Genomic DNA, 21368 nt, shown 5'->3' with positions numbered 1-21368 from the left:
CCATAAATATATATTTTTTAAACCTTTATGAAACCAACATGGACACAACGAAAGCATATTTATGAAAGTGACACTTATTTGTAAAAGATTTTGCATTTTTATCAAATTGGAAAATTTGTCAATGACCCAGCTGTCCATGTAGTCAGAAACTATTGTGTCTGACTCGCTTTCTCTCTCTGTCTCTCTCTCTCTCTCTCTCTCTCTCTCTCTCTCTCTCTCTCACAGACCTTGGTCTTGACCAGTTTGTGGTGAAACGCTATGATGGAAAGGTAAGCAGCAAGTGTGTGTCTGTGTGTGTGTGTGTGCAAATATGGGTGAGTGAGTGAGTGGGAGCCGAGTCGTTACTTTGCTATTGTACATCTTAACAGGATGACGCAGGATGGAGACGTTTGTTCTCCATGCACTCTTCATAAAATCCTTTTAGTCTCTTCACAGAAACTCATCCAGAGCTCAATCCACTTCAGACTGCCGAGCGTTCTTTGAGACATTCTCTCTTTTACTCTGACGTAATGGAGAAAAACTCACAGTACTATTTAAATATTTTGTGTTAAGTTACAAATACTTTCTCATATATATATATATATATATATATATATATATATATATATATATATATATCTGATGAGAAAGTATTTGTGTGTATGTGTGTGTGTGTGTGTATATATATATATATATATATATATATATATATATATATATATATATATGTGTGTGTATATATATATATATATATGTGTGTGTGTGTATATATATATATATATATATATATATATATGTGTATGTATATATATATATGTATATGTATATGTATATGTATATGTGTATATATATATATATATATATATATATATATATATATATGTGTATGTATATATATATATGTATATGTATATGTATATGTATATGTGTATATATATATATATTCTGTAATTTAGAAAAAAATAATTGGCATCCAGTATGTTGTTTCTGGTATCATCTCTACTCTGTGTTCTTGAGACAGTTGAAGTCAGAAGTTTATATACACATTAGCCAAATACATTTAAACTCAGTTCCCCTTCTGTCGCTCTCTCCACGTTGTGTCGGAGAAGCGACACTAGGGGGCTCTCTTGAGAGCCGATATCCACCTCTGATCTATGAAAAAAGGCCAATGAGAGTTGGCAGCCGGTATTTGCATGTCCCGCCCCCGGACATACGGGTATTTAAGCGGCGCAAATACGGGAGTTCATTCAGAAAATTTCTTCGGAGCCGATGGTCTGTCTGCAGTTTGCTGCAAGTTACACACCACTAATGTTCCTGTTTCCTCTGACGATCTGCATGCTGTTGGATTTGACGGTGCACAACAGCGGCTTTCTCCTTCACATTGCACGGCGTGCATTGTTGCCCCTGAGCGCTTCGACAGCGCAGACACACACACATTGTGTATTTAAAAGAGCAAATTCCTATTAAAAGAGTAATTTCTCTAAAAGAGCAAAACACAGCGGCGTTGAACGTCCTTTTCAGGACGCGTCTTTTTCAAGATGCCCTTCCGCCCCTGTGTTGTTCCTGGATGCGGTAGAGTGCTCTCCGCTTCAGACGGCCACAGGCGCTGTCTCGTGTGTTTGGGCCGCGATCACACCGAGGAGGCGTTTGTGGATGGCTCATGTTCTCACTGCGGGAACATGACCATGACCACGTTTCGGTCGCGGCTTGCTTTCAACAGAGAGCAAGCCACCCCAGCTGCACCCCGCATTGCTCCTCCTTCCCACGGGATTGAGGACGATGCGGTTGGCGCTGGGGGCGAATTGGGGGCGGCAGCGGGTGCAGTTTCGCCGGGCAGCCCCCCGCGAACTTCCCGTTCCCCGACACGCTCGCTGGTCCCCGTCTACGCTCGCGGCGATAGCGGCTCGCCTCACGGCCCAGCTGTCTATCCTCCCGAGCCCGAAGCAGATGAGCTCGCCGCTGCATCGGAGGGTGTGATGTCTGATGCCGAGGACTCCCCTGGACTGCCGCCTTCGGGCCAGCAGGCCCAGGCTGAGGCCGATGCTCAGATGTCTGACATGCTTTCCCGGGCCGCCGTGAGCGTGGGGTTGGATTGGAACCCTCCATCCTCCCCACAGCCTTCACGGTTGGATGACTGGTTCCTGGGGGCAGCGCGCCGTTCGCGGCCTCGCATCCCCCCGGTCCCGTTTCTCCTGGAGGTGCATGACGAGCTGATGTCTACGTGGAGAGCCCCGCTCTCCGCTCGTCTAGGTGCCACCCGCTCCACTCTCACCACCCTCGACGGCGGAGAGCGCCACGGATACGGGGCGATTCCCCAGGTCGATAGGGCAGTTGCGTCTATGCCCCGGTAGCCCTACCGCCCCGTACTCCCATCCAAGCCCTGTAGGACAACATCCTCGCTCAACACGAAGGCCTACAGTGCGGCTGGACGCGCTGCCTCTGCCCTGCATGCGATGGCCCTCCTGCAAGTCCACCAGGCCAAAGCACTCAGAAGCATGCACAGGGGTGGACCTGATCCTGATGTGCTGCAGGAACTGCGCTCAGCGACCGACCTCGCCCTGAGAGCGACGAAGGCCACAGCGCAGGCACTCGGACAGGCGATGGCCACCCTAGTGGTCCAGGAACGCCATCTCTGGCTCAATCTGGTCGAGATGCGTTAGGCTGACAAGAACCGCTTCCTGGACGCACCTGTCTCCCAGATTGGCCTTTTCGGCGACACCGTCGAGGACTTCGCCCAACAGTTCTCCGCGGTGAAGAAGCAGACGGAGGCCATATCTCACATCATGCCCCGCCGCACACCTGCTGCTACGGGCCCTGCCCCATCTGCTCGCCGATGGCATCCCCCTGCGGCGAAGAAACCAGCTCCTGCTCCGCCCCAACCCGGGCCCAGCTCTCAGCCCCAGCGTCGAGCACCCCGCAGGCAGCGTACGCCCCCTGTCTCACGAACCCCCTCTAGGACCCGGAAGGCTCCCAAGCGTTCCTGAGACAGTCGACCCAGAGCCGAAGACGTTAGCTCCGGAGGTGGTAAGACCGCTCCGTCCCCCAGGGGAGGGCCGGGTGGAGAATCCTTTGTTTTTTCATTTGCCACACCCCTGACGGGGCTGTGGTACCCACATTCTCAATAAAAGAGCTATTTCCTTTGCCTCTGGGTCACCTGGCTCGCAAATGCCGTTCTCACGGCAATGTGCTTTCAGATTACGACAGTCCCGGTACACCGGACGCTGGCGATCCCGCCTTCCGCCTGCCCACGACTTTCCCCGGCCGGCCGGTTCAGACGAGTCCAGAGGACGCCAACATCAGACCTCCTCCTCAGTCACGAACCCGCCCCTGCTGGGCGCCGGAGCAAGGTAAGTGCTTTGAGTCTATTCTCAGCACCTCAGCCTCAGGCCGCAACGAAGCCGCCCGACGCTGCATTACCTGTTCCGCCCCGCTGCGAGGCCCTGCCGGGTACGTCCAAAATACTCGTCCCTTTGGTGCCCCTAGCGCAGAGCTGGGAAGCGTGGCTTTCGCTTCCCAATGCATCACGCTGGCTGCACCGGACCATTCGACTCGGTTACGCAATTCAGTTTGCCCGGCTCCCGCCCCCCCTTCAGGGGCGTCCGCTTTTCCGCAGTACACGGCGAGCATGCCAGTTCCCTGCGCACGGAAATCGTGACCCTCTTAGCCAAGGGCGCGGTAGAGCCCGTCCCTCCAACCGAAATGAGTAAGGGTTTCTACAGCCCTTACTTCATTGTACCCAAGAAAGGCGGCGGCTTATGACCAATCCTGGACCTGCGAGTTTTCAATCGGGCCTTGTTAAAACTCCCGTTCAAGATGCTCACGAATATTCTGGCTGGTGTTCAGCATCTAGATTGGTTCGCAGCGGTAGACCTGAAGGACGCGTACTTCCACGTCTCAATTCTGCCGCGACACCGACCCGTCTGACGGTTCGCGTTCGACGGCCAGGCGTTTCAGTACAAAGTCCTCCCCTTCGGCCTGTCTCTGTCCCCTCGCATCTTCACGAAGGTCGCAGAGGAGGCCCTTGCCCCCCGCTACGAGTAGCCGGCATCCGCATTCTCAACCACCTCGACGACTGGCTCATCCTAGCACACTCTCGAGAGTTACTATGCGCACACAGAGACCAGGTGCTCCAGCACCTCAGCCGCTTGGGGCTTCAGGTCAACTGGGAAAAGAGCAAGCTCACTCCGGTTCAGAGCATCTCTTTTCTCGGGTTGGAGTTAGACTCAGTCTCAATGACAGCACGTCTCACGAGCGAACGTGCTCAGTCGGTGCTGGACTGCCTCGCTTCCTTCAAGCCAGGCACAGTGGTCCCTCTAAAACGTTTCCAGAGGCTCCTGGGGCATATGGCGTCCTCCGCGGTGGTCGCGCCGCTGGGGTTGATGCATATGAGACCACTCCAGCACTGGCTCCAGACTCGAGTCCCGAGACAAGCATGGCACCACGGCACGCATCGGGTAAGGATCACCCCCGCCTGCCTCAAAACACTCCGACCCTGGACAGACCTCTGCTTTTTTCGGGCAGGAGTGCCCCTGCAGCAGGTGTCCCGACGCGTTCTGGTCACAACCGACGCCTCCCGGTCCGAGTGGGGTGCCGTGTGCAGCGGGCACGCAGCAGCGGGCCGTTGGAAAAGGGCCCCGCTGCGTTGGCACATCAATTGCCTGGAGTTGCTGACCATCCTTCTTTCTCTCAGGAAGTTCCTCCCATTAGTTCGGGACAAACATGTCCTCGTAAGATCGGACAGCACCACGGTGGTGGCGTACATAAATCGCCAAGGCGCGCGACGCTCCGCCACATGTCACAACTCGCCCGCCGTCTCCTCCTATGGAGCCAGCAGCGACTCAAGTCGCTGCGTGCCACTCACGTCCCCGGCAAGCTCAACGTCGTAGCGGACGCGCTATCATGACAACGCCTGCCCGGCGGGGAGTGGAGGCTTCACCCCAGTCGGTCCAGCTGATTTGGGAACGGTTTGGCAAGGCCCAGGTAGACCTGTTTGCCTCCCAGGAAACCTCCCACTGCCCGCTCTGGTACGCCCTAACAGAGGCTCCCCTCGGGACAGACGCGCTGGCACACAGCTGGCCCTCGGGGCTGCGCAAGTACGCATTTTCCCCAGTGAGCCTTCTTGCACCGGTGCTGTGCAAGGTCAGGGAGGACGAGGAGCAAGTCACGTTGGTGGCCCCCTACTGGCCCACTCGGACTTGGTTCTCGGAACTCAGACTCCTCGCGACAGCTCCTCCCTGGCAAATTCCCTGAGAAAGGACCTCCTCTCTCAGGGACGGGCACGCTCTGGCACCCGCGCCCAGACCTCTGGAACCTCCACGCCTGGTCCCTGGACGGGATGCGGAAGAGCTAGCCGGCTTACCGCGACCGTTGTGAATACCATCAACCAAGCCAGAGCCCCTCTACCAGGCACCTTTACGCCCTAAAGTGGCGCTTGTTCGCAGATTGGTGTTCTTCCCGAACTGAAGACCCGCAGAGATGCGCGATCAAGTCAGTGCTCCTGTTCCTACAGGAGAGGCTGGACAGGAGGCTGTCCCCGTCCACCCTCAAGGTGTATGTTGCCGCCATTGCCGCCCACCACGATCCTGTAGACGGCAAGTCTTTGGTTAAGCACGACCTGATCCTCAGGTTCCTGAGAGGCGCCCGGAGGTTGAATCCCTCACGGCCAGGCCTAGTTCCTTCCTGGGATCTCTCGGTAGTCTTGGCAGGACTCCAGAGACCTCCCTTCGAGCCGCTTGAATCAATTGGACTCAGGGCCCTCTCTCTCAAGACGGCCCTGCTGATCGCGCTCGCCTCTATCAAGAGGGTCGGGGACCTGCAAGCGTTCTCTGTCAGCGACACTTGAATGGAGTTCGGTCCGGCAGATACGTCTGTGATCCTAAGACCGCGACCGGGCTATGTGCCCAAGGTTCCTACCACACCCTTCCAAGATCAGATAGTGAACCTGCAAGCGCTGCCCCGGGAGGAGGCAGACCCAGCCCTTTCGTTGCTATGTCCAGTGCGCGCCCTGCGCATTTACTTGGACCGCACACAGAGCACCAGACGCTCTGAGCAGCTCTTTGTCTGCTTTGGGGGATGGCAGAAAGGGAATGCCGTCTCCAAACAGAGGCTCGCCCACTGGGTTGTCGACGCCATCACACTGGCTTATCACACCCAGGCCGTGCCCCTACCCTTGCGGGTCCGAGCTCACTCAACATGGGGTGTTGCGTCCTCGTGGGCACTGGCCAAGGGCACCTCCCTAGCAGACATCTGTAGAGCCGCGGGTTGGGCAACACCCAACACCTTCGCAAGGTTTTACAACCTCCGCGTTGAGTCGGTTGCGTCTCGTGTTTTGTCAGGTCCGAGCCCGTAGAACTCGGTAACAAGTAGACCGACTGGCCGGGTGGATCGCTTGCACCCAGCGCCCTTTTCCTGACGTCAAGGTAAAGTAGTGCGCCTTCTTCCCAGGGCTCCCTACTCCGAGTCGGGACCCTGGTCGATTCCTCCCCAGCCCTCCGGGTCCGCGGTTCAGCGGAGGAACTCGCCGACCCAAGCCACTGCGGGTACCCTGATGGCTACCCTGTACTAGTATAGGTGCTCCACAGGTAAGGCCTCCTGCTCGGACTCCCCCTGTGTGTAATTCCACGGTTCTGTCCCCTTACGAGCGGACCCCCGTGTCTCCCTTAGGCAGTTACAGCTGCCCCGGTCGCCGTGCTGTAGCAACTCCCCCCTTTCGAGGCTGGATCTACCACCGCACCATACTTTCCACACGAGTCCTAAGACGGCCGTGTGACGTGTCTACCACTTTTCCTCCCCAAGAAAAAGGGCAGGTGTGGTCTCCGCAGGGTCTGGGTAAGACCCCCTTCCCTATATGCGTGTAAGGGCCCCGGCGTGATTGCTCTATGCAAGAAACATAGAGAGAAAAGAGGCCCAGCCAGGCTGGCCCGTTCCCATGTTGGCAAACATCGCCTTGTTCCCCTCCCAGGAACAAGCGAGCGAGCGAGCTAGTTAGTTAGTTATGGGCAGCTGCCCTGTATGCATTTATGTTTGTGTCTTTTTGTTTTATTAAAAGATTATTTATATTTTCAAGCCGGTTCTCGCTGCCTCCTTTCTGTTTTACCTTGTTACAGTCAGAATAATAGTAGAGAGAATTATTTATTTCAGCTTTTATTTCTTTCATCACATTCCCAGTGGGTCAGAAGTTTACACACACTTTGTTAATATTTGGTAGCATTGCCAAATACTGGTAGCAACTTTGGTCAAACATTTTGGGTAACCTTCCACAAGCTTCTCACAATAAGTTGCTGGAATTGTGGCCCATTCCTCCAGACAGAACTGGTGTAACTAAGTCTGCTTGGGGTCTTTGCTCATTTGAAAGACCCATTTACGACCAAGCTTTAACTTCCTGGCTGATGTCTTGAGATGCTGCTTCAATATATCCACATAGTTTTCCTTCCTCATGATGCCATATATTTTGTGAAGTGCACCAGTCCCTCCTGCAGCAAAGCACCCCACAACATGATGCTGCCACCCCCATTCTTCATGGTTGGAATGGTGTTCTTTGGCTTGCAAGCCTCACCCTTTTTCCTCCAAACATAACAATGGACATCATGGCCAAACAGTTACATTTTATTTCATCAGAGGACATTTCTCCAAAAAAGTAAGGTCTTTGTCCCCATGTGCACTTGCATACTATAATTTGTATTTTATGGTGGTTTTGGAGCAGTGGCTCCTCCTTGCAGAGCAGCCTTTCAGGTTATGTCGATATAGGACTCGTTTTAGGAGACAGAATGCGTCTCCTTCCTGAGTGGTATGATGGTTGCATGGTCCCATGGTGTTTATATTTGCATACTATTGTTTGTACAGATGAACGTGGTACCTTCAGGCATTTGGAAATCGCTCCCAAGGTGAACCAGACTTGTGGAGGCCCACAATTTTTTTTTAGGTCTTGGCTGATTTCTTTTGATTTTCTCATGATGTCAAGCAAAGAGGCACTGAGTTTGAAGATCGGCCTTAAAATACATACCCAGGTTCACCTCCAATTCAGTACACCTCCAATAAGAAGCTAATTGTCTTGCTAATTGTCTAAAGGCTAGACATAATTTTCTGGAATTTTCCAAGCTGCTTAAAGGCACAGTTAACTTATGTGTATGTAAATGTCTGACCCACTGGAATTGTGATATAGTCAATTAAAAGTGAAACAATCTGTCTGTAAAGAATTGTTGGAAAAATGTGTGTCATGCACAAAGTAGATGTTCTAAACGACTTGACTAATTTAATATAAAATCTGTGGAGTGGTTAAAAATTAGTTTTAATTACTTAAGTGGATGTAAACTTCTGACTTCAACTGTATGTCTCAAGGTGACCTTTTTTAAATACACCTTTGCTGTGTCTATCCTTATATGTGTCTTTACTTGCGTCACTGGCTTGATTTCTTTGTTTTCTTCTCTCGGTTTTCTTGAATTTATTCCCGTCCACTGTAGCAACTTGTACTAGAGTTGTACAGGTAAAATACATTTTACAGACACCGATGGCTGATAATGAAAGTTTTTATGGCTGATAAGTAAAATTGCCATCAAAACATTATATTGTACAGTAAAAAAAGATAATAAGCCCTGCTTTCAATATTAGCCTAATCAGATAGATACCTGATAGATACATCATTTAAAAATGGTAATATTTGTGATAGTTGGTGAATTAACCAGAGGTGAGACAGTGAAAACTCTCACAGTTAATCAAACCATGTTACTCGATTTTTCTTTCTTTTTTTTAAATAGAAAAGTTTTATTACAGTGCTTTCAAGGTATATATTTAATGTGCTTGTGTGTTCCCTGACCCATGTTGACAACATAATGCTCTATCAGTTGAGCTACAGGAAGAGCACTTCAAAACTTGGTGACCAAATTACTATAGTTACTACAAATATAAAGCGCAACAGTGCCCGTCCACTATTTCAGTTGTTTTGGTTTCTGAAATATTTTTCCCATAAATTTGCCATAAAAACCATAAAGGTTTAAACTCTTAAAAACAAAAAGGTCTGGATAACTCTATAACCTCCTATGGTAACGTTTTTATATGTACAGCCTTCTTTTGTGTGTTAATTCCTAGGAAAATTCCTATTCTATTTGATAACTCCCCTCTCTTCCTTTTCATTTCCCTTTCTCATTTTGTTTTCTCTTGGGATTGTTGGCCTAATGGAATGCGAAATATGTCTTGCTGTTTCTTCGGTTTTATTCTTTTGTCCAAGCTTGCACCTGGATTGCCTTAAACGGCCCATGGCAGAACTGCTGAATCCAGACCCTCTTCCTCATTTCCTCATGTTGCCATGAATAACAGTTGTAATGAAGTTACTTGGACAGTATTTTTAGTGGTTAGCACATGGGTGCAATATGCTAATAAACACTTGTGCATAATTGTTTTGCATTGTGTGAGAGTGTGAACAGACCAGCATGTTTATCCATCATGTTCATCTTACACCAAAAGGCATTTACAGGTCATCACAGCTGATGCATCACAAGCAAAAATGTGAAGTGTTTGTGTGTGTGTGAGAGAGAAAAATGTGCATTCCCTTTACCCCACTTAAATATGCACAAGTTTTTTGCAAACCTGATGTAAGTTTTCCTACAGTATGACAGTCAGTGTTGGGGGAGCTACTAAGTTACACATAATAATAGTAGTTAACTACAGTCAAGCTACTCTTTTGAAAAAGTATTGAGCTGCACTATAAGTTACTAATAAAAGTGTCTGGGTGAATCTCTTGAAGGCATGTGCAGGTTATAGATAAAAATCTGAAATAAAAATTTTTTGCATTGTGACTGTAAAGGGATTAAAGGAAAGGAGGAGGCGAGAACCGGCTTGACAATATAAATAATAGTTTCATTTAAAACTGAAGCAAAAAGACAAACACACAAAGGTGTCGGACAGCTGTCTGTAAATCTCTCTCTCTGTCGCACTGGAGCTTCCAGTCGGCCTTTATTCCTCTCTGAGGCTTGATTAGCTTGATTATTGGCCAGGTGTGCGGAATCACAATCTGACCCCGCCTTCCGCCCTGCCACAGACTCATTAAAACAATTCATCAGTATTTGAACTATTTAGTTTTTTGTAATCCCCATTACTCTCGATAGTAATGCTCTCTCTTTTTTTTTTCATTACTGAAACAAAGTTTTTTTTATTTAAATCTGCATAAATTAAAGACATTGTTATAAATCCTACCATGATGTATAAATACATTACCATTTAAATAATATATAATTTTTTCACATTATGGTAATGACAATTAGGTGTTTTTTTTTTTTTTTGCATTATGTTGAGGAAATTGCATTATGGCTTTGGGGGTAATATCTGTTTAATTGCTATGAAAATAACCTCACAAGCAAAAAAAAAAAAAGACGAATCTTGTTTTTGCGATTCAACCAGCGAACTACATTGAAGAAATTTAAGGCGACAATGCCTTTTAAATATTTATTCAATTTTATGTTTTATTATTATTATTCTATGATATATAAAAAAATATATGATTCACCCAGCTAGCTACATTGAAGAAATTTAAGGTGACAGTATCTTTTGTATAATTATTATATATAATGTATAATTATTACGCTATAAGCAGCCATGTTTAACTTTATATTTATTTCGCCATAAAAAGACATGAAATGAGACTTTTGTGAACACTTTAGTGTGATCATTCATATGAATTGGCAAATCTTTTTTTAAACTAGTTGAATAAAAATGAACCGATTCATTAAAACAAACCATCTCAATCAACTGATTTGCTGAAATGAATCAAACTTCACAACACTACAAGAGAGGGGGCGAAATATAACGGTAGTTTTGTTGCGTGATATCACTTCTGGTTGAAAACAAATAGTTAGTTACAGTAAAAGCTACACCATTTTTAAAACATCTGAGCAACATTCAAGTTATTGAAAAACTTTCCAAAGTTTTAGCAAGTTACTCCCCAACACTGAATACAATATCTATCTGTATAAACATGTAACTGTTTATCTGTGTTGACCTTCCATCTCTGTCTCTTTTAACACATGAATTCATTGTTCCTCCAGGTCTCAAGATTTCCTACATTGTGTTTTTAAATTCTAATGTGATACCATTGTGTTCATGTTGACTGTGATTAATTTGTTGCTCTCTCGGCTCTTTCTGCGTCCATTTAACCAAATAAACCCGTCATTCTCTCTTCTGCCATCTCTTTACCTCTCCATCCCTCCCTTGGAACCTCCCTCCCCCTATCTGTGCGCCCCTCCCTCTCTGCAGGACTTCTGGCAGGTATGGGGCGTGTGCCAAGCTGCATGGGTCTGTGTGTGTGCGATTGTATGCGTGATTTAGCTGAACTTGACTAGATCTCTCTCTCTCTCTCTCTCTCTCTCTCTCTTTATCTCTCTCTTCTTCTTCTTGAGTTGTCAGAGAGGGAATAGGAGTTCCCAGATGTGGAGCTCTGGCCAAACAAAAGGCTCTAAATTTCATTACAAATCACTGGATGGGTGATAAACCTTGGCCTTCCTTGACTACATGAGCAGATGAGAGCTTTAGCTCAGCAGAAAAGAGAGATTTGAATAGTATGATTACAGTAGAGAAGGCGTGAACAGACTGACGGTGCATTTCAAGAGAGAGCAGAGCTGAGAACCTGATAGTGTCTGCACTACTGGAGCGAATATTATGCTGAGATGTCTTATGGCTGGATGTTAGTTATAATATCAGAGGGGTTTTCTGTTTCAACACATTGCAAAAAATCCCATTTCCTGTCCCATTTTCCAGGAAAAATATCGAAACATTCTTAAAATAAATGAAAAATACGTATAAATATTTCTTCTTGTTTTAAGCATGAGTCTAACTAAATTTAGTATGGTTTATGCTTAAAACAAGAAGAAATACACTAAAGTGAGAAAAATACATTTAAACTCAAAATATATCCTTTTAAAAAAGTCTTATTATATTACATAATTTTGCTTCTCAATTAGATTTCAGTCAAGAACACTCAGAATAAATGTTTAAAGCACTGGCTGGCGATTATGTAAGTGAAGCTTAAAAGAATAGTTGACAAATGAAAATTCTCTCATTATTCATTTATCCTGATGCTAGATGTGTATGACTGTCTATCTTCAGCAGAACACAAATGAAGATTTTTAGAAAGAAGATGGAGCTCTGTCAGGTCTTTATAATAGAAGTACACTGGTGCCAGCACTTTGACTGTCCAAAAGTCATATTTAGACACGCTTGGTCACGCTTCGCATCAGCTGCTGTCAGGAAGCGCTTTTTAAAAGTTAATAAAGTTTTAATTATCCATGTATTCTTTCGCAAATGTATCGATTTGCTTCAGAAGACTTTCATTGATCAACTGGAGTCATGTGTATTACTTCTATGTTGTCTAAATATGACTTTTGGACCGTCAAAGTGCTGGCACCCATGTACCTCTATTATAAGGACCTGACAGAGCTCCATCTTCTTCTAAAAATCTTAATTTGTGTTCTGCTGAAGAAAGATAGTCATACACATCTGGGGTGGCATCAGGGTAAGTGAATAATGAGAGAATTTTCATTTTTGGGTGAACTATCGTTTAAGATGGAGAAAAAAATTAATGGCTTAATATACTTGCTGCTGCTGCACATTTAGACATAAATACAATCCCTTTAAAGCAGATCTAGACCTCTGGTGCTGGGGAGGAGGAGGGTTTCACAGAGAAAACTCTTGTTGTGCACTGCAGTAAGACCAGCTTTCTGCAATATTATTTTAAATCCTAGTCAATGGGAGTATGGTAGTACTAGTATATATCTGTTTGGGCCATGAAGTACATGAAGTAGAGTTTATTGACTAACAGATTAGATCAGTGGTTCTCAACCCTGTTCCTGGATGCCCCCCAACACTGCTCATTTTTATATCTCCATTTTCTGACGCACTCAATTCAGGTCTTGTAGTCTCCAATAATGAGCTGATGAGTTGAATCAGGTTTGTTTGATTAGGGAAATATCCAAAATGTGTAGTGTTAGTGGGCCTCCAGGAACAGGGTTGAGGACCACTGTATTAGATGTTTTAAGGGCCTATCAGCTTGAACCATGTAGAGTTTAATGACTGAACATAAAAGTAATTTATCTTGCTCTATGAATGTTTAGATTTATTTTTACTATAAAGCAGGTAAAAAATCCAGATTAATAATTATCTTATGGAGTGCTTACAAACCTTACAAACAAAAGACTTAAATGTAACTTCTTGGGTTCTTTTTGGGTTGGGTTCATTTTGGCAGATGTAAATAAAAGGTCTTAATATGAGTTGATTTAGACATGATTGCACCAGTCTTAATACTGCAGTATGTTGACTTGAAAAGTGTCTGCACAATTTTCCTATCCACTGGAATAGTATTTTAACAGCAAACAATGACAAACTTCACCTTTGTAATATTGGTTAGAGGGCGGTGACCTTTGCTCAATGGTTAAGGAAGGCAAACCTTGAGACACAAACACACACACACACTTACATACTGCATGATAAGGCAGGCTAGAGCTTTAGGGTGTGTGTTGTTAGATCCACAAGACAGAATAACACGTAACACACACATTGTGCATACTCTGCAAGCCACACCCCACACAAGACCTGCTATAGACACCAAGGCAGTGCTCTGGACTTTGAGTTAATCTGAATTGATCTAGAACAGTGGTTCTCAAACTGTGATATCCACATACAAGTGGTATGTGACACGAAATTTGCAATAAATGAAATTACTGTAATGTCACACCACAGGCAACTATGCTTCTGGTTTCTTTTGTGCAGCATATCAGTGGTGAATATTGGTATTGGTGTAAACTGGGTCCGGGGTCCTAATTCATATTAGATAATCGTTCATATTCGCCTCATAGAGATTCAGTATCTTTTTCCATGCTTTGGAAATTAAAATCAACCATATGTGATTGGAGTTTGTGCGATTCCTTAGTGAAAAGTTAAAGTCTACCAACAGCAGCTGTTGTGGATATTGGTCTTATTAGAGCAGACGTGAAAACAATTATGGTGATCCATAATGAAAAATCATAATTCATGTTAAATCCTGAGTTTGTCCTGATCCTATTGGACATTGTAAAAAATCCTAAATCTTTAGTAATCTTTTGGAAACTGGGTGTTTCAGCATTTTTGGTAATTTTAGCTCAATTTTAATGAAGCACCCATTGAAAGCAGTTATTTTCTGGTGTGCCAATAGAACCGGGAAGTGCCACCGCTGAGCTTTTGTTAATAGACCTTATCGGACTTCATCTGTTGGCTACTAAAATAATATAGAAAATATACTGCATAAACACGATCCACTCTGTACAATTGTGGTGAGAAGAATATGAACTCAGAATGCTATTCTGAGATGCGGTTTGGTGCTGTTTTGGTGGCACGAAGGGGACCTACACAATATTAGGCAGGTGATTTTAATGTTGTGGTTGATCATTCTGGCTAACATCTTTTGAGTTCCACAGAAGAGAGAACATCATATGGGTTTGAAATAACACAAGGGTGACTAAATGATGATAGAATTTTCTTTTTTGTGTGAACTGTCTCTTTAAGACTGCTCTTAAAGATTTGCTCAAAGCTAAAATGAATCAGAAGTAACATTGTTGCGACCAGTTGATATTTGGATGTCATGACTTGATCAATGGTGGTTCTTCACCTATAAGTTTGAGAACCACTGATATAGAAGATTCTGTCACTTCATTATTCTGATGCCCACATGCTCTTTACCACCACCCACCCACCCACACATACGCAGACACACACATGCTCCAAGGTCTTGCATTTGCACATATGCTGTAGAGTCTGTTCTGGAACAATATGGAGGGAGGCCAGCTGCTGTCTCTCTTTGCTGAATTATTGAGCATAGACATTCTTTTGTGTGTTACACAGAGAAAGCAAGATTGCATGTTCTTCTTTGCATGCATGTGCAAATGCTCATGTACATGAATAATGCAGCACTGTCAGGGCATCAGACCAGAGATCCATTGGTGGATTCAGATCTCGCAAAACTGACACAATGCCTCTAATAATCGGCCAAGTGAGAATAGTTGTCAGGTGATGCTCAAATATCGGCAGATTTATTGGTCTGTCACATACTGTATATATCAGTCTGTGACTACACAATAAATGTCCTGTTTTTACTCATCGCTGTGCATTTTTTTTATTCAGTGATTTATTAAAGTTTCTCAGTGTGTGTATTCAAGTGCAAATTATTGTCCAGACTGCTGCTGAAGGCCTGGTCATGTGCTACCTGGTACTTTTCTCAGAGCTCTTCTGGATGGACCAATCACAGTCATTTGAGATTACTGAATAAATACATTTAATAGAATTTGTTTTATCTCATAGTTCACCACAAAATCAACAGAAAAAAATGCGAGACTTTATTTTCTGAAATAATTTTGCATGCCCTCACAATAATTTGCGTACCCTTGAAATATATTTACCATGGTTTTACTACAGTAACCATATTTTAACCATGATATTCAAAGTGAAACAAAATCAGTTGTTAAGTCAATAATATGGTAATCATCATTTTGGTGTTTACTTTGATTTTACAATAGTAATATTGTAGACTGTAGTAACAATATATGGAGACAATATACTGTTTCAATACAGTATACTGTATCCATATAGTTACCATGTTTTTACAGTATATAAACCATGGTAATTCTTGTGGTAGTAAAACCATAATCACCACAAAATGATGATATTGGTTACCATGAAAACCATTGGTTTTAATTGTCATGTATTATTACTATGGTTTAAAACCATGTTAAAATTATTGCGAGGGAACGCAAACTATTGCTAGGGCAAGCAAATGTATTGGGAGGGAATGTAAAGGTATTGCGAGAGAATGCTAACTATTGCAAGGGAATGCAAAAGTATTGGGAGGGAATGTAAAGGTATTGCGAGAGAATGCTAACTATTGCAAGGGAATGCAAAAGTATTGGGAGGGAACGCAAAAGTATTGCGAGGGAACTCAAAACATTTTGCGAGGGAACGCAAAGGTATTGTGAGAGAACGCTAACTATTGGGAGGGAACGCAAAACGTATTGGGAGGGAAAGCAAACTATTGCGAGGGAACGCAAAACTTATTGCAAGTGAATTCAAAACATTGCGAGGGAATGTAAAGGTATTGCGAGAGAATACAAAAGTATTGGGAGGGAACGTAAAGGTATTGCGAGGTAACGCAAACTATTGCGAGGGAACGCAAAACGTATTGCGAGGGAACGCAAAACGTTTTGCGAGGGAACGCAAAGGTATTGTGAGAAAACGCTCACTATTGGGAGGGAACGCAAAATGTATTGGGAGGGAACGCAAAACTTATTGCGAGTTAATTCAAAACATTGCGAGGGAACGCAAACTATTGCGAGGGAATACAAAAGTATTGGGAGGGAACGTAAAGGTATTGCGAGAGAACGCAAACTATTGCGAGGGAACGTAAACTATTGCGAGGGAACGCAAAACGTATTGCGAGGGAATGCAAAACTTATTGCGAGGGAACGCAAAAGTATTGGGAGGGAACGCAAAGGTATTGCGAAGAAAAGCAAAACTTATTACGAGGGAACGCAATAGTATTGCGAGGGAAAGCAAAATTTATTGTGAGGGAACCCATAACTTATTGCGATGGAATGCAAACTATTGCGAGGGAACGAAAAAGTGTTACAAAGGAATTAAATATGTCATTAGGGAATGCAAAAGTGTTGCGAGGGAGTAAAATGTGTTGTGAGGAAATGCCAAAGTTATTGCGAGAGAACGCTAACTATTGGGAGGGAACGCAAAACGTATTGGGAGGGAAAGCAAACTATTGCAAGGGAACGCAAAACTTATTGCGAGTTAATTCAAAACATTGCGAGGGAACGCAAACTATTGCGAGGGAATACAAAAGTATTGGGATGGAACGTAAAGGTATTGCGAGAGAACGCAAACTATTGCGAGGGAACGCAAAACTTTTTGCGAGGGCAAGCAAAAGTATTGGGAGGCAACGCAAAGGTATTGTGAGAGAACGCTAACTATTGGGAGGGATCGCAAAACGTATTGCGAGGGAACGCAAAACTTATTTCGAGGGAACGCAAAAGTATTGGGAGGGAACGCAAAGGAATTGCAAAGAAAAGCAAAACTTATTACGAGGGAATGCAAAACTTATTGCGAGGGCAAGCAAAAGTATTGGGAGGGAACGCAAAGGTATTGCGAGGGAATGTAAACTATTGCGAGGGAATGTAAACTATTGCGAGGGAATGTAAAATTATTGCGAGGAAACGCAATAGTATTGTGAGGGAAAGCAAAATTTATTGTGAGGGAACCCATAAATTATTGCGAGGGAACTTAAAGGTATTGCGAGAGAATGCTAACTATTGCGAGGGATTGCAAAAGTATTGGGAGGGAATGTAAAGGTATTGCGAGAGAATGCTAACTATTGCGAGGGAATGCAAAAGTATTGGGAGGGAATGCAAAAGTATTGGGAGGTAATGTAAAGGTATTGCGAGAGAATGCAAAACTGTTTCAGAAAATAATTCCCACCCTGTCCTCTAAGTAGGGTTCCCAAGGTCATGGATAACCTTTAAATATGAGGGAATTTTAAAAAAGTGTAAAATTTTCTTTTCCCATCTAGTTTTGTTCTGCTTTAAAATATTTATTCACCTAGATATTGCTCTTGTCTAGACCTTGTGTATAGTCAAACATGATTGCAAGCCAAAGCAATATCCAATTTGTGAGTAAATCTTTTTTTGTTGTTGAAAGTTTTGTTTAATTGGTTGAAATGATTCTTTAGCCTTTCTGTCAATTAAAATTACTTTTAAAATTCCATTTCCAGTAATCAGAAATGACTGGAAAAGTCATGGAAAAATCATGGAAATTCATTCGTCAAAAGGGTGGGAACAGTATATATGACCCGTAGATGTATGCTGCATCCATAAACACACACACACACACACATTTGGACTAGGTTTCAATACAATATTAAAACAGAGTTTTGCATTTCTACAGCCTCAGGTTGAAATGTTTAAAAGACCAGTCAATATCTCTGGCAACTCAAAGATGAATGTTCCTCTGTCTCTCTCTGTACATCTCTCTGTCTGTCTGTCTCTCTCTCTCTTTCTCTGTTTGAAGCGGAGATGTGTGCCTGTGCTTTAGATCATTGTGCATGCCCTGCGCTCAATGCCTGCAATTGACTGGCTGCAGGACAGCCTACTAGTGGGATGGGGAAGAGCTGGCGTGTTGTAGCACCCCCTGCCTGTGCTCGGTGACACCACAGTTTGCCCTGGACCCAGGAACACATGCTTCCTTTCCTTTAATCTCTGCTCACTGGGCCTCAATGGCCCTTTAACTGCATGAAAACCTAGCAGACAGCATGAGTTGACTAACTTTTGAATGTTATTTAGGACACTGCCCAGAAAAAATGTCAAACCCTTGATGGTACCACTAGATACTGTGATGCCACCGTGACCATGTTGGATGCATGGGTGAGAGGGGGTGGAGCCTGATATATGTGGGATGCTGATGGGGCGGATGTCCTTTGTCTGACCTTAATTTGACGTTTGGTTTTAGCAGGTGCCTTCCATGGACAACCATGAGGGGTTGGGTTTAGTAAACCAGTTTCTGAATTTGGATTAGATTTACACATGATAAGTCAAAAGCTCTGAAATTGCACATTTAAAGGGGTCATTTACCCAAAAACAACAACTCTGGCAATATTTACTCACCCTCATGTTGTTCCAAACCCATGTGACTTTTCTTGATTCATTTAACAATATTCAGGCTGCTTTTGTAAATGAATTGAATGCATCAAATATGTATCATATGGCTTCAAACAAGAAGTTGTGTGAGAGATTTACGTGTGAATATGTTTATTCGAGGTGTGTAATGGGACAATGGCATTTTCTAAGTCCCCCAGGTATATTGTGCTAATATTGAGCTTTGTGTAACTCTACCTTTGGGTCGAAGCTGACATTTAATATTTACATATGGGGTATATTTTGTATTGAAATTTTTTTTTCGAATTTGCCAGTTGTGTAAGTTTGGGAGAAAAGACCCTTTCATGCCGATGCTGATCACCAATATTTTAACACTGTGATCTGCCAGTACCTGTCAGATGCTTCACACTGTATAATGCGAACATTAATATGAAATGAAAACCTTTTTATTCTATTGTCACTATCAAAGATCATTGTGACAGATTGGCAACCAGTAAACACCATGAGAGCACTACACACAGCAAAGCTACGTTCAAAAATAAGAGAGATATTTCCATTACAGTCACCGAATCACGTTGGTGCTCATTTGCATAAAGTTAAACTTTTCTCAACTTTGGACATTGCTGGACACACCCACATCGCATCACCAATGGTTGCTATTTCCGTCGCTCACTTAAAATTCAAATCACTGCAAATCACTGTATGTGGGAACACCCCTTGCATGTGTCTTTCATTCTGTTGTTCTGTTCATTCGGTTTTTATTTGCCTCTTAGGTGAACTCATAAAAAGTCAGCTGGGTGGCTTCTGAATGGTCCAGCAAAAGCCCAAATTATACTTCAGTCAGACGCAAACGCTTATCGTGCGTTCAGACCAGAGGCGGCGAGAGCGTCAAAATTCGCTCTGGCTGCCCTGCCAACAACGCTATCGAAAATCCGTGGACGCTCTGACGTATTTGAAATAGGCGGCAACGTTCGTTGAGAATGCTTGGTTTTGTGAACTATATTTAAAGGGGCCACAAAACATCCAGACATGTCAACCGGTATCTTTTTGACATCATATCACAAGTAGCGTATATCCTCATGAAATATTTTTATATATTATTATATAATATTATATAAACCATAATATCCACTTCATCAACTCACCTGGCACACTAACAATTTCAGACACCTTTGTCCACTCATCGTTTTTTTATTTTATTTATATCCCTGTAAGCAAACGGGGACAGATCAAATATTACGGGAAAACCCGCCACGGCAATAATCAGTTTCTCCTCCATTTTGTCTTCGGAACTAATGTTTGGTGGGATCCAAAGTTTACACAGTTGTGTTTTCTAGACTTCGCTAGAGCGGAGCACTTCTATATTCCAATAGGTTGCCGCTGAACTGCGTCAAAGCTCATTGCCATAATGTTGGCTGCACTTGAACTTTCCTCTGACGCCCACACCGCCCAAGACTCGCCGCGCCGCTTCTCGCCGCCGAGTGACGCTGGCTGTCATAGAAAATTTATGACTTCCGGTCGATTTGACGCTCTCGACGCCTCTGATCTGAACGCATGGTTAGCATTCGCGTACAGGACGCCTGACACAAATCTAGTCATCAGCAGAGTGTTAGAGCACTGAATGCGTGCAGCCCGATTTTTCTAACCATATGTCTCTGAATGCGCAGACTGCGCATGCACCTGGAATTATTTGCACAAATTAGTGGATCCACAAGGTGGCAGTACTCGTATTTGAGTAGTTGCTGTCATGAAGAAATGCTAGAAGACATAAATAACAAGAGACGAAGGTAAAAACAACAACAACAGTAGATATGTGTTTGTGAGAAGGTCAGGAGATACCTGCATTTGTATAACTCGATTCTGAAGGAATATAAAGACATCTTTATGGGTCTAAACTCCTCAAGAAAACGTCCTGTGTCTCATAGCAGTCATAGCGTGCATGTGCCAACCGACTGTGTTTGCATGTACAGTTTAAATGGAGTATATTTTGACAAGCTCGTGTTCTACTGTACGCAGACACTGAGCATCATAATCAAAGTATGCTTTGGGCTTTATGGTCCATGTTGTGGAGACAATACTGTGAATGTTTAAAGGAAGTGATCCAGTGTCAGATTTGGTTCCAGATTATGCTGGGTTCCATTGCTTGGTCTAAGTTTAATTCCACCCCCTCCTCCTGCCCCAGAAGGTGTCTTTTCACATTGTTCTTACGTGTGTGAACTGTTAAGTTTGTGTCATCAATGTGAACCCACCATCAGGACTAGCTGTATGTGTTTTTCTATTGTAACTGGGGAAGGACTCGGGAGGATAAGACGCCAGCTTCACTGTGCTAAGTAAGTATTTGCCTCATTGTTGCTGGAAATGTTTAGTTTTTTTTATATTGCTACTGAATAACCATCAAAGGACAATGATGCTTTTTGGCAGCAGAGTAGGGTATTGCGACATCCACCAGTAGGGGACTAACTGGCCCATGCGAATGGATTGTATTTATTCCAATTGTGAACCATACTGAAGTTCACACGAACCATACACAAGACCACCTTTTCCAGCGGAACTGGGTGCAATTCACAGGTGTGCACCAGAGTTAGAAAAAATGCTTTTGCACCAACCAAAAAAAAAAACGAGCTCTGACATCAAACGGATTCTGCTTGAACCAAAAGCTTGTTTGATCCATTTCCAAACCCTGTCTCTCAATTCCTATCAGTCGGAAAAGTGTGTGTGTGTGTGTGT

The 21368-nt window shown here is 44.1% G+C and overlaps 1 protein-coding gene across 3 annotated transcripts in view; it reads left to right on the top strand.

The window, feature by feature from the left end:
• LOC127660734 (calcium uptake protein 1, mitochondrial-like) overlaps positions 1 to 21368 on the top strand; it is an 89698-nt gene that overhangs the window by 38595 nt on the left and 29735 nt on the right. For all 3 annotated transcript variants that reach the window (XM_052151122.1, XM_052151120.1, XM_052151121.1), the window contains one exon: positions 226 to 269. In XM_052151122.1, the coding sequence (XP_052007082.1) occupies positions 226 to 269 (44 nt within the window). The remainder of the gene's footprint in view (positions 1 to 225; positions 270 to 21368) is intronic.

This window comes from Xyrauchen texanus, chromosome 20, assembly GCF_025860055.1.
Source record: "Xyrauchen texanus isolate HMW12.3.18 chromosome 20, RBS_HiC_50CHRs, whole genome shotgun sequence".
Lineage (NCBI taxonomy): Eukaryota > Metazoa > Chordata > Actinopteri > Cypriniformes > Catostomidae > Xyrauchen > Xyrauchen texanus.
The sequence above is the reverse complement of the archived record's forward strand: the minus strand, read 5'-3'. Positions and strand labels throughout refer to the sequence as shown.